The 14,568-nt window shown below is 37.9% G+C and overlaps 1 protein-coding gene across 3 annotated transcripts in view; it reads left to right on the top strand.

Annotated features, from left to right (window-relative positions):
• Nucleotides 1-14,568, top strand: part of CKAP5 (cytoskeleton associated protein 5) — a 108,181-nt gene that overhangs the window by 47,864 nt on the left and 45,749 nt on the right. For all 3 annotated transcript variants that reach the window (XM_024748843.1, XM_024748841.1, XM_024748842.1), the window contains 6 exons: nt 6,165-6,269; nt 9,172-9,261; nt 9,367-9,531; nt 10,029-10,157; nt 10,919-11,101; nt 14,322-14,435. In XM_024748843.1, coding sequence (XP_024604611.1) covers nt 6,165-6,269; nt 9,172-9,261; nt 9,367-9,531; nt 10,029-10,157; nt 10,919-11,101; nt 14,322-14,435 — 786 coding nt within the window. The remainder of the gene's footprint in view (nt 1-6,164; nt 6,270-9,171; nt 9,262-9,366; nt 9,532-10,028; nt 10,158-10,918; nt 11,102-14,321; nt 14,436-14,568) is intronic.

A 14,568-nucleotide genomic window follows, 5' to 3' on the forward strand; every position in this document is an offset into this window, starting at 1 on the left:
AAGACCCAGGCAAGACTACATTCGTCTCTTGGTATCCCCGGTGGGAGGAGGGGGGGTGTTCCAGGTGCTCCCACCTATACTAAATCTGTTCAAGTTCCTTGTATAAAAATGCATAGTACAATGAATACTGTTGGCCCTCCATATCTGCAGTTATGGAGGACTGACTGTAATTAAAAGGGAATTGCCCTAGAGAAAACATTTCGCCAACCTGGAGCCTGGGAGGAAAAAGGAAGGGTAGAAGGTGGTAAGGGAAATGAGATTCTAGTGGCCTTGAAGAGAGCTTCAGATTTTCTGTAAGTTCTAGCATATAATTTTTATCAGGAATCTTATGGAGACATATATTGCACTGAATTCTCAATGGCTCAAATAAAAGCTTTTATTTTTCCCTATGTAATGATCAGGAATGTTAATTGGAATCAGGAATGTTAATAGTTGATGTTCTCTACATGCATTTTCTTAGGATATTATATTTTCAAATGAAGACTGTTCTGTGATTTCCACTGGCATTGTGACTATGAATATAAGCTCTGTCTGTATTCTATACAGAGAAGATTATGGGTCTTTATATTTGGGTAGACATAGACAGTGGATTTCTGTGAGATCTTAGGGTAGCAGGAGGCACTTTCCCTCTTTACATGGTGGAGTGGGGGCAACCAATCAAAGGCAACAAACAAGTAAAAAGAAACTTAATTTTGTGGCTAAAATATTTAAAACAATGAAAAGTTAATGTCAATGTAAATTAACATGACATTTTGTGGGGTTTTTTTGGTTTTTTGTTTGTTTTTTTATTTTTGGCTGTGTTGGGTCTTCATTGCTGCGTGCTGGCTTTCTCTAGTTGCAACGAGTAGGGGCTACTCTTCGTTGTGGTGCATGTGCTTCCCATGGAGGTGGCTTCTCTTGTTGCAGAGCATGAGCTCTAGGAGCATGGGCTTCAGTAGTTGTGGCACACGGGCTTCAGTAGTTGTGGCTCGTGGGCTCTAAAGCGCAGGCTCAGTTGTTATGGTGCATGGGCTTAGTTGTTCTGCGGCATGTGGGAGCTTCCAGGACCAGGGATTGAAGCCGTGTCCCCTGCATTGGCAGGCGGATTCTTAACCACTGTGCCTCCAGGGAAGTCCAACATTTTGTTTTGGTTTTTTAAATCAGTTTACTGTTTTTATGTTTTTAAATTATTTATTTATTTATTTATCTATTGCGGTACACGGGCCTCTCACTGTTGTGGCCTCTCCCGTTGTGGAGCACAGGCTCCGGATGCGCAGGCTCAGCGGCCATGGCTCACGGGCCCAGCTGCTCCACGGCATGTGGGATCTTCCCGGACCGGGGCACGAACCTGTGTCCCCCGCATCGGCAGGCGGACTCTCAACCACTGCGCTACCAGGGAAGCCCTGTTTTTTTAATTTTTATTTATTTATTTATTGGCTGTGTTGAGTCTTCGTTGCTGTGCGTGGGCTTTCTCTAGTTGTGGTGAGCGGGGGCTACTCTTCGTTGCGATGCATGTGCTTCTCATTGCGATGGCTTCTCTTGTTGTGGAGCATGGGCTCTAGGCACTCAGGCTTCAGTAGTTGTAGCATGAGGGCTCAGTAGTTGTGGCGCACGGGCTTATTTGCTCCAAGGCATGTGGGATCTTCCCAGACCAGGTTTCGAACTTGTGTCCCCTGCATTGGCAGGTGGGTTCTTAACCACTGTGCCACCAGGGAAGCCCTATGTATATTCTTTTTCATATTCTTTCCATTATGGTTTATCCCAGGAAATGGAATATAGTTTCCCGTGCTATACAGTAGGACCTTGTTGTTTATCCATCCTATATATACTAATTTGTATCTACTAATCCCAAACTCCACACCATATTCATATTATATTCACCTGTGTTGGTCTTTGTAGACCCATCCCTCTTCCTTCTGTAAATAGTTTCTTCTCTCTAGTGTCTTTATGAAGTAATCTTAGTAATTTCCCAATTTTACCCTTTAATGCAAATAGTAAAAAACTGTTCATTTTGAAATTCCTTATGATATTCCTGAAGTTATTTCATAAACTGTCTTCTTCTAAGTTGTCACCTGACCTAGCTTATTTTGATGGCTTTCTTGTTCTCACGGGTTATAGTTCTTTATAAGATTCCTTTTCTCCCTCCCTCCCACCCCTCAGATAGCTTCTTTGACTTTGTCAATTACCTATGGATATTGGTTGGTATATATATATTTTTTTTCATCTTTAAGGTGTGGGTTTTCAAGGTGTTTTATTATATAATCTCCATTGACTTTCTCTGTGTTATTAACACTTTTTCACTTGGTCTTTCTTGGTCTTTCTTTTTCTTGTATTCATTATAGTTTTCTAAACACAATCATGATGGGTTTTTGGTTTGTTTGTTTGGTCAACAGTGTTTTTGTTTTGATTACTGTTTAGTGGCTTACACTACTAGTTAAAGTTAAATACTAATTATTACTTAAAATCACATTGTAGGCCTAGATTTATGGGAGAAGTGACAGCACTTTTAATTATAGAATATTTCCCATTATTTAGGTTAAGTTAACATTGTGAGCTAAAGCTTTCATTCCCAGCTCTAGAACAGAGTTGCTGAGTTTTTCCTCAATGCTGGAATAGAGTCCTCCCACATACACTGTTTTTCTTAAAAATAAACACTTTTCCATATTCCCCACTCCCGTTTTGTTTTTTGTTTGTTTGCTTGCTTGTTTTGGCCACACGGCATGGCATGCGGGATCTTAGGAACCCGTGCCCCCTGCATTGAGAGTGCGGAGTCTTAACCATTGGACCACCAGGGAAGTCCCCCCACCACTCCCATTTCCCAGTTAAGAACAACTTGTTTAATCAAACTGAGATGTGTGACAGTGAGTGTTAATATGCAGATATTGTAATAGATGCCTGGTTCATCGCTCACCAATAAATTCATTCAATCTTCTATTATATCCTGAACTATAATAGGTTCACAGGATCCTCTTCAAAACTTTACATTAGGATCATCAGTGTCTGAGATTCACCTTCCACTGGTTATTGAGCTAATGGTAACTTTAGAGGTAGTCTCTCTCTCTTTTTTTTTTAAATTAAGAACGTCTTCTTTTAAAAAATTTTTTAAATTTATTTTTGGCTGCGTTGGGCCATCGTTGCTGTGCACAGCCTTTCTCTAGTTGTGGTAGTCGGGCTACTCTTCCTTGCGGTGCGCGGGCTTGTCATTGCGGTAGCTTCTCTTGTCGCAGAGCACAGGCTCTAGCGGGCTTCAGTAGTTGCAGCACGCAGGCTCAGTAGTTGTGGCTCTCGGGCTCTAGAGCACGAGCTCAGTAGTTGCGGCGCACAGGCATAGTTGCTCCACGGCATGTGGGATCTTCCCAGACCAGGGCTCAAACCCATGTCCCCTATATTGGCAGGCAGATTCTTAACCACTGCGCCATGCATCAGCAGGCGGACTCTCAACCACTGCACCACCAGGGAAGCCCTAGAGGTAGTCTCTCAAGGATGGGATTGAATGATGGCCTTTAACTGGGGAAGTATAACAAAATCACCTTTTGAGCTATATTAAAATACTGATATCCAAATCCCATCACAAATTCATTGAACTAGCACCTCTTGGAATGGGGCCTGGCATGTTTTTGATGACCATTCCTAGAATATACATTTAGACGTTAAATATAAAGTCTAGCATGTAAATAATACCTGAGATGCTTTGGTAAGGAAAAATAATCCAGAAGTTTACAAATACCAATAATGTGTTCAATACAAAACTGAATAGAATTTTTACTCCATAGATATATAGTAATTACAGATTTAACAAAATGTTTATTAGGACCCTGATCTCATTTTCTCATAAGGAAAATGAATTTGCCATGAGTTTACAGGGAGAATATGCTTTAGTAAAGAGAGCAAAAGCTTTGGAGTCAAAGCAGACCTAGGTTTGAATCACAGCACTGCCATTTGCTAGCTCTGTGACCTTGAGCATGTTAATCTCTATTTATTTTTTTTAAATAAATTTATTTATTTTTGCCTTTGTTGGGTCTTCGTTGCTGCACGCAGGCTTTCTCTAGTCGCAGCGAGGTGGGGCTACTGTTCGTTGCAGTGCAGCCTTCTCAGTGCGGTGGCTTCTCTTGTTATGGAGCACAGGCTTTAGGCACGTAGGTTTCAGTAGTTGTGGCGCACAGGCTCAGTAGGTGTGGCTCACGGGCTTAGTTGCTCCGCGGCATGTGGGATCTTCCTGGACCAGGGCTTAAACTCGTGTCCCCTGCATTGGCAGGCGGATTCTTAACCACTGCATCACCAGGGAAGTCCTCTATTTAATTTTTGAAATCCACAAAATTGAGATAGTAATAGTACCTGCTTTATAGGGTTTGAGTGAAAATTAAAATAAGGATTATAAAGCACCTATAAAATTATGGCATCTAATGTTTTAAAATTTTTATTGGGGTATAGTTGCCTTACAATGTTGTGTTAGTTTCTACTGTACAGCAAAATGAATCAGCTATACATATACATATATCCCCTCTTTTTTGGATTTCTTTCCCATTTAGTTCACTGCAGTGCATTAAGTAGAGTTTCCTGTGCTATACAGTATATTCTCATTAGTTATCTATTTTATACATAGTATCAATAGTGTATATGTGTCAATCCCAATCTCCCAGTTCCTCCCACCCCACCCCACCTTCCCCCTTGGTATCCATACATTTGTTTTCTACATCTGTGTCCCTATTTCTGCTTTGCAGATAAGATCATCTGTACCATTTTTCTAGATTCCACATGTATGCGTTAATATACAATATTTGTTTTTCTCTTTCTGGCTTACTTTACTCTGTATGACTCTCTCTGTGTCCATCCATGTCTCAACAAACGATTCAATTTTGTTCCTTTTTATGGCTGAGTAATATTCCATTGTGTGTGTGTGTGTGTGTGTGTGTGTGTGTGTGTGTATTCTTAGTTTTTTAAGTTGTTTTTAATAAATGTTAGTCTTTTAACCCTTACTCCTCAGCACTTAGGGAATATATGTAGGTGCCAAATAGAACTTCGTTGAATGCTATGCATTAGGGGTTCTTTAATTCAGGGAATCTGGAATGAATTGTTCTGCTTATGAAATACCAGATCTTAGGGATAAAGTCCAAAATAGAATGGAAGCATTACTTCTACCTGGGAAAAGAGTGAAAAAACAAGGGTTTGGGAGCGCTTAAAAGTAAAGCAGCTTTTTAACACCAGCTAACTTGAGCAGTATACCAAAGTAAAATCTTATTAGGAAGGAACTGAGGCATAGTCACTGTCTTGCTAGATTGACACAAATGCAGCTACTACCTATGACTTTTGATAAGTTCTGGGCCTTGTAGGGTATGCTATCGGAGGGTGGTAGTATAAACATTGCTGGAGGAGACTCTGCTGAGAGACTCTGAATACAAGTCTGATGATCACTACATAACTAAAATGGCAGCTGCAAGGCCAGAAGCTCCCTCAGAGGAATGGTTGCAATGGCATTTGCAATTTAGAGTCCACATCAGCTTCTTTTTTTTTTTTATTTAATATTTTTATTGAAGTATAGTTGATTTACAGTGCTGTGCCAATCTCTGCTGTACAGCAAAGTGACTCAGTTATACACATATAGACATTCTTTTTTTTAATATTCTTTTCCATTATGGTTTATCACAGGATATTGAATATAGTATAGTTCCCTGTGCTATACAGTAGGACCTTGTTATTTATCCATCCTATATATAATAGTTTACATCCCATCAGCTTCTTGAAGGTACCTACAACAGTTTCTACTGGTGTTTCTTGGATATAAATTTTAGAGCTGCTACTCTGTGGTGTCTTTTGGAGATACACCGTCTTTTGGCTTTCCCTGCCCCAAAGCAAAGTCAGCAGGCCTCCAGCTTCTCTGCCATTATCAGAGTCACCTCCTGTACAGTTGTGCAATGCTGACAGCCCATACTACCACAAATGGAGAGTTAGCGATTTGACCTAGTTTTATGTATATTTTACCGGTAGAACTTTAAGATAGGAGACTAAACATAATGAAGGGAAGCTCCCAAATTTGATATTGTCAAGGAAGAATCTTTCCTCTTTTGTAGAAACAAAGTTGGCTATTCATTACATAATAGCTTTCACAGTTCTTTTAAGAATAAATTTTCAGTTCCCTTCTATGGGGCTGTGACTCTTTTGTTTTCCTTTCTTTCCACCCTTTGTAGGTTGTTGGAAAGGACACCAATGTCATGTTGGTGGCTCTGGCAGCAAAATGTCTTACTGGCCTGGCTGTTGGGCTAAGGAAGAAATTCGGACAATATGCAGGACACGTAAGTAACACTCCTTTTTTTGAACGTTATCAAGAATGGCAGGCTAGTTTGCTTTATGCTTTAAAACAGCTTTTTGGCACAGATCTTTATATATATGGGGAAAGTAAATTTCTCACTAAGTTTTGTTAATACTGAGCATAACTCCTTACAACATATCAATAAAAATGTCAGTTGTAACTAAATTCACTAGCTTTATGTAGAAAATCAGGCACTTGACCTAAAGTACTTAGTTCAATTGATTTGCCTATTACTTATTTACTTATATCTTGCTTTGCTCTTAAAATATATACAGTAAAACAGTATGAAGTATAACTTGTGATAACCAGAACAGAGTAAAAATGAGAGCAGGAAAGGCAATATAAAACCGGAAGTGAGTTTAATATATAAAATGTATTTTATGGTGTTTTTCTATTTAAAAAAGTAGTTTACTTGTATACTTGAGACATTTTATATAGGTTACACTGTTGGTGATATATCAGTTTATTATAAGAAACTCTGTCTAGAGACATTCGTTGAACATAAATTTGGAAGCAATCAAGTTTGCTAACAGTTTTAACAAATTGCGATGTTTTCTTTAATTCTGGCATCTGTCAGTTGGCCTCTAGATCTCATCTGTATTACTTAAAATGGCTCAGCATCCTGAATATTGACCGTAGTGAACTTTAGGGTTTAACTTGCTAGTCACTGATCATTTGATTCCCTGGATTGACTTTGAGAGTCTCCTAATAGTCTGTAGTCATGTGTCAGTTTTATATTGAAGCAAACATCAAACCTCACTTAGTTATGGTATTTGGAGCTTGCTTACTCATAGCATTAAAAATAATTTCAGGGAACTCAACTGAAAAAAATAAGACACTACCAAATAAAAATAAATCATGACTAGCTTGTTACCAGGGAAATAAAAATAAGGGTCTTTAAAACCCTTAAACGTGTAAATCACAAATTGGAGTAAAATTATAATCATTATTTTTATAGTAATCATTACTTATTATATAATATCTCTATGTGTGTATGGTATCAAGTGTATTGATTAGCTTTTGGTCAGTTTTGTGTTACTTAGAATATTTTATACTTCTGTATTATAATTTTTCAAGCTAGAAAACAATCTTTAAAGTACATTTTAATTTACTAAATTTATAGTTAGATGATTACCTGACCATTTAGTTTGAATTCTGATTCTGGCTTTGTGACATTTTGGTGTGCAGCTTAAAGAATGTCTCTAGTGCTTTATAGTTTGGGGTATTTGTCTCCCCTTAAAATTACATCATATACAGTGTTTGATATCAAGTATGTTAGTGTGGTTCAGCTTTATTTTCCTTAGCTACTTATAAACTGTCTTTTTGGCAATATATATAAAAGTGAACTTTAGCTTTATAGCTATTAAAATATCTTGATTTTTGATTGGCAGGGGGCAAAATGGGTAAAGGGAGTCAATTGTATGGTGACGGATGAAAACTAGACTTTTGGTGGTGAGCACGCTATAGTGTATACAGAAATCGAATTATAATGTGGTACACATGAATCTTAGATAATGTTATGAACCAGTGTTACATCAATAAAAACAAACAGTTTTTAAAAGTATATTGATTTTCAGGTTTATTACTAACTCTTAGTATTAAAAAGTCTTTTATATTTCTCCATGGAAACTGTATTCCTTCTGATCTGTATCACTTCTATGAAATTTTTTTTAAAAATTGGGTTGGGGGAGGTGCCATTGAGCTTTGCTAGATATTTTAGGCCTTAAAAAGCAACTTTAATTTGCCTGCCAGCACAGTGCCTGGCTACATATACTCAATACATATACTTGATATTCAATAAATATTTAATGAATTAGTGATAGTTTATAAGATAAAATAAACATTATAAAAATTCTAACTTTACTGATCTAAACTTAGTACTTGAGTAAGAAGACACAGTTCTGATCGAAATTGCTGGGCTTTCCTGGTGGCACAGTGGTTGAGAGTCCACCTGCCGATGCAGGGGACACGGGTTCATGCCCCAGTCCGGGAAGATCCCACATGCCGTGGAGCGGCTGGGCCCGGGAGCCATGGGCGCTGAGCCTGTGCGTCCGGAGCCTGTGCTCCACAACGGGAGAGGCCCCAACAGTGAGAGGCCCGTGTACTGCAAAAAAAAAAAACAACTATAACTTCTGGTACTGTTTCTTTTTTCTTTAGTGTAGTGAAGAGGCAGAAGACATCTCAGTCCAAGTGAGGGCTATCAGAATCTTGGGTGGGGAGGAAGAATTATATACTATACCTGTTCCCCTACCCTAAATCCACCTAGTTGAGAATCATTTTGTCCACTAAGAGTTGTTACTGATAAAAATGATTGTAAGGTTGCATATAAGGTACAGATGCAAAAAAAAAGTTGAGAAACATTGCTGTGGTGGTATAGGCATAAGATTGTTCCAGCATAAGATTCTTATGCCCTTCAAGAAAGGAAATGACTTCTTAATCCAACTTAGATGTTTACTTTTTTTGTTTATTTTGGTAGAGTCAAACATTGTTTTAATAAGTTTTATTGAGATATAACTTACATACTATAAAATTCACCGTCTTAAAGTATGTAATTCAGTGGTTTTAGTATATTCATAAGGGTGTGTTACCATCACTACTATCTAATTCCAGAACATTTTCACCACCCCGAAAAGGAACCCTATATCCATTAGCAGTCACTCCCCATTCTCCCCTCCCCCAGACCCTGGCAACAACTGATATACTTTTCTGCTTCTGTGGATTTGAAGTTTTGTACAAATGGAATAATACACGTGTGGTCCTTTGTGACTGGCATCTTTCACTTAGCATAATGTTTTCAAAGTTCATCCATGTTGTAGCATATATCAGTACATCATTCCTTTTTTTTTTTTTTTTGCCGAATACATTCCAACTATTCACTTTTAAAGGTTGTACCAACCATTTTGGAGAAATTCAAAGAGAAGAAGCCTCAAGTGGTACAAGCCCTGCAGGAGGCAATTGATGCAATCTTTCTTACTGTAAGTTGAGTTTGTGGTTTTGTCTCAAGTAAAGTTTGTCAATGTAGTATTTTGATTGTTCTTTACATTTGAGAAAAGCTTATTGACCACATTTTCTTTCTAAAGACCACACTACAGAACATCAGTGAGGATGTTTTAGCAGTAATGGATAATAAAAATCCAACCATCAAGCAGCAGACATCTCTTTTTATTGCAAGAAGCTTCCGCCACTGCACTGCTTCTACCCTGCCAAAGAGCTTACTAAAGCCCTTTTGTGCTGCTCTACTTAAGGTATAGACTCTCTTTGAAATTGAGGAAATATTTTATACCTAGGCAAGATTTTGTTTTTTCTACTGATTGTGTACAGTGACTACTTGACTTTAAGACTGTAGATTATTGTCTTTTGAGGAGAGACCCTCTGTAGCTTTGAAAATTGAATCCAAATTCTTGTATTATTTATGTTCCTGTTCTTGAAGAAAAGCACAAATTAGCTTTATAATTTCACTAACTACTAAAACTTTTATTTCTCATTTGGCCCATAAACTGATATTCAGCTGGATCTGGTCAAGCACAGGCATCCAGTTTAGAGTATTTAAAGATCATTTGAGTATGAAGCATTTTAGATAGAGGGTAAGAGGAAGGGTAACTTAATTGGCAAATAGAAAGCTAAGCTTAGATTCTGTGAATTGTAAAAAGCAAATTCTTTATCTAACAACCATCAGTCTGAATAATCAGTAATACCTAAAGAACCTTGTATCAAGATCATCTCGCTTACTTCCGGACTATAGCACATCAATGATTCTGCTCCTGAAGTCAGAGATGCTGCATTTGAAGCATTGGGTACTGCTTTGAAGGTGGTTGGTGAGAAAGCAGTAAACCCATTCTTAGCTGATGTCGACAAACTCAAGCTTGATAAGGTAGGTTAGTAATGGGTTGTAATGAAATTGGATAGCGGTCCTGTCTCTGTGCAATATGGGTTTGTTTACTGGTATCCTTTTGATCAGAATTTCTTGATTAGTAGAAATATCTTTCAAATTATAAAAAATAAAATAAAATTGAGTGAACAATCTGTAGAGGAGGTAAAAATGATGTTTTGAGTTAATTTCATTTCTAATATCTGGAAAATTGCCTTTCTAAATATGAATGTCTTCCATCAAAAATATGGTTATTGTTTATTTTTAATTTTCATTGGAGTATAGTTGATTTACAGTGTTGTGTGAGTTTCTGCTGTACAGCAAAGTGAATCAGTTATACATATATCCATTCTTTTTTAGATTCTTTTTCCATATAGGTCATTACAGATTATTGAGTAGAGTTCCCTGTGCTATACAGTAGGTCCTTATTAGTTATCTATTTTATATATAGTAGTGTGTATATGTCAATCCTAATCTCCCTATTTATCCCTCCCCCCTTCCCCCCCGGTAAACGTAAGTTCATTTTCTACAAAAATGTGGTTATTGTAAGTTTAGTAAATTCTCATTTGCATAGAAATATAATATAAGACGTTATTAATGTATATCTACTGCCAAGAAAATATGGATAATTTATCTTTGTTGAAAAGGAAACTTTTCTCTCTGAATTCTCATGTAGTTGTGGTTCAGAAGTGACTTATTAAGTAATGTAATGATTGTGTTTCAAAGTTAGGCTCAGTGACGTCTATCTCAATTTCATCCTCCAGATCAAAGAATGTTCAGAAAAAGTAGAGCTCGTACATGGTAAGAAAGCTGGACTTGCAGCTGACAAGAAGGAGTTCAAGCCTGTGCCGGGAAGAGCTGCTGCTTCGGGGGCTACAGGAGATAAGGACACAAAGGACATTTCAGCACCCAAACCAGGACCCTTAAAAAAGGCACCTGCTACTAAGGTTAATAGATGACTTGGAAAATATGGTTTAAAAATTAGAATTTAGTAAGGTAGGGTCTGAATCTCAGGTTCAGGGTTGTTCTTCAGTATGATTTCATTTAAGAGATGAACTCATTACAACATTCAAAATACAGCAGAGCATCTTTTAATGAAGACAGCATATTCCAATAGTACATTTGGTTATTTGAAACCTATATAGAGATAAAAATGGTAATGAAGATACAGGAGTACATTTTAAGGCATCAGAAAGTATCATTAAATAATGAAATAGGGACTTCCCTGGTGGCGCAGTGGTTAAGAATCCACCTGCCAATGCAGGGGACACGAGTTCGATTCCTAGTCTGGGAAGATCCCACATGCCACAGAGCAACTAAGCCCGTGTGCTACAACTGCTGAGCCTGCGAGCCATAACTACTGAGCCCACGTGCCACAACTACTGAAGCCTGCGCACCTAGAGCCTGTGCTCTGCAACAAGAGAAGCCTGCACACCACAGCAAAGAGTAGCCCCTGCCTGCTGCAACTAGAGAAAGCCCACGTGCAGCAACAGACCCAATGCAGCCAAAAATAAATAAAATAAATTTATTAAAAATAATAATGAAATAGTATGGCAAGGTACATAACATTAATAACGTAAGTTCATTTTCTAACTTAACATAAGGTCATTTTGCTAATAATGCTCTGCAGTTGCAGCACCGAGTCTCCGTTCCATCAGGGTCTCACTTTCTAGTGTAGAAGAGGGGGAAATGACCAAGGGCAAATATGGCATTCTTACAGTGAACACTTTTCTTGGACTGGATTCTCTTAAGCATGAAGTTATCTGCTGAAAATGCAAGAAGTTTGATTCTCTTTTCCACCCTGAGCCCCAGCCTGGAGTTAGGAGAAGAGAACTGATATTTAGTGAGCTTTACTTTGTGAAGCATTTTACCTACATAATCTTATTTAATCATCATAACAATCCTTGAGATAAGCGTTTTGTGATCCCTGTTTTAACAGAAAAGGAAACTAGGGCTCAGCAAAGTTACATGTCCTGCACATGCTCTTACAATTCACTTGTTTGTTTATTCTGTCTCCCCACACTGTATTGTAAACTTTAAAGGATAGAGATCTTGTCACTGCTTGACCACTTGTGCATAGGAGAGGCTCTGGCATATAGCAGGAACTCTGCATATATTTGTTGAATGACCAGAGTTGCAGAACTGGGATTTGAACCCAGGTATCTAGCTACAGAGTCTGTGTACTTTCATGTTATGCTGTCTCTTCAGTACTCCAGTACAGGGAGTTGGCAGCTATTTTCTCCTTTCTCACCAGCTCCTGCCTCTCTGGACAGTGACCTGGGCGCAGCACCTTAAGACCTTTTCTTATCTTGCTGAACCTTTCTATGCTAGCTGGCTTTCTCTTATAAGGATTCTTTTCCTTCCCCCAAGAATAAGCTGTGGGTGGGGTGGGGAAGAACCTGCTTTTGTTCTTTTGAAAAAATCAGTAGGACAGTATCATCTAATAAACCTACTAAGCCAATAAACATGTATGTCTATGTTTTAAAAAAAAAGTAGGAGATTTATTAATTGAGTTGCCTCTCAATTAATAAAACAGAGTACTATTATATACAAGAAAGGATCCAGAAGAGGTGTTCTAGTAAATCAAAGAGTATAAAATTTTCTATTTTTACAGTGAGAAAACAATTAAATCTCTCTTCATGGGGTAGTTATTATGAACCAATAAAATCATAGTGCTAATGTGAACTGGCAAGTGTTAGAGGTTTCCATTGGATTAAAAACCAGCATCTTAGCTTTGCTAACCCCACCTTAAAAGCTCAGAATATGTTCAAGATAACAGTGCTTTCAGAACAGCTCTGGATGTTCAAGACTAAATTGGTCCTCTGTCATTTTATCTTTTCTTTTTAGGTTTGGGCATTGCTTAACAAATATCCAAAATAGGTAGAAGGAATGATGTGGACAGTGATGTGTGTTGCCATATTAATGTTACTGCCCTTCGCTGTATACCTTATGATAAACGGCTATTTTCTTGTGACCTTTCAAAACTGGGGGTGACATAAATTTAAATCAAGATATTTAAATAGAATATTAGCAGATAGAATCCAGTGGGTACAATAGAAAGTATGAGCAACTGAAGTTTATTCCAGGATTGCAAGGATAGTTTGATATTAGAAAAATTACTGAATTTATAGATCAAAAGAAGTCTAATTTCAGACACTGAAAAGGAATATAATAAATTTCAGCATGTCTTCTTGATAAAAATTCTTAACCATATAGAAATGGATGGATACTTTGATATGATTAAGTATATCATTTTTATAGATTATATGATCATATTCTTGGAAAACCCAAGCAAGTCAACTGGAAAACTAATAAAACAATAAAAAATATTCAGTGAGATGGCCATCTTCAACATAACTAGAACACTCACTGAAATTGGCATAACACCTCTTTTCCTTCACAGATTAGATAGTTCTACAGTGAGTAATAACATATTCTCATGTTACTTGGAGTAACTTTGTGGTTAAATAGTGAGTACTTTGTGGTTAAATAGTGAGTAAATGTTATAACTCAGAAACTGCCCTTTACTAGTGTAGGAAGGATCTAGAGGCATTTAAAGGCATCAAACATTAATTCTCAAATTAATCTGTAAATGTAGCATAAATCGAGTTCATCGTTTTTATTTCATTTATCTCATTAGCTCATTTTGAATTAGAGGTTCTTTTTTTTTTTAAATTTATTTTTGGCTGTGTTTGGTCTTCGTTGCTGCTCGTGGACTTTTCTCTAGTTGCTGTTGTCTTCGTTGTGGTGCTTGGGCTTCTCATTGCGGTGGTTTCTCTTGTAGTGGAGCATGGGCTCTAGGCATGTGGGCTTCAGTAGTTGTGATACACAGGCTTAGTTGCTCCGCGGCATCTTCCCGGACCAGGGCTCGAACCCATGTCCCCTGCATTGGCAGGCGGATTCTTAACCACTGCGCCACCAGGGAAGCCCTAGAGGTTCTTAATACACAGCTTCTACAGATTCCCCATGAATGATCTTCAGGAGGTCTGTCTGCCCTTGAAATTGCTAAATTCTGTGGGCACAAAAAATATGGGTCTTTTTGTTGTCGCTGTTGGTTGAGTGATCCCTCATTTTAATCAAAATTTTGAGGAATCTCTAACCCCAAAATGTCTAAGAATTACTATTCTAAATCCTTAAGTGGTTTAATATTTTTCTGTTTGCTTTTAGCCTGGCGGGCCACCGAAGAAGGGGAAACCAGCTGCACTAGGAGGCGCAGGGAGCACTGGAACCAAGAACAAGAAAGGGTTGGAGACTAAAGAAATAGTGGAGCCTGAGCTCTCGGTCAGTATTATACAGTATGCCTCAAACTCAAAACCACGGAAAGTCATTGCCTATGAGGAGGTTCAGGTTCTCTCTTTTCTGAGTTCTGTAACGTATAGTTAATGGATGTCTTTTTAGTTTATTGAAACTGTGC

This window comes from Neophocaena asiaeorientalis, unplaced genomic scaffold (genome assembly GCF_003031525.2).
Source record: "Neophocaena asiaeorientalis asiaeorientalis breed wild unplaced genomic scaffold, Neophocaena_asiaeorientalis_V1.1 scaffold43, whole genome shotgun sequence".
NCBI lineage: Eukaryota > Metazoa > Chordata > Mammalia > Artiodactyla > Phocoenidae > Neophocaena > Neophocaena asiaeorientalis.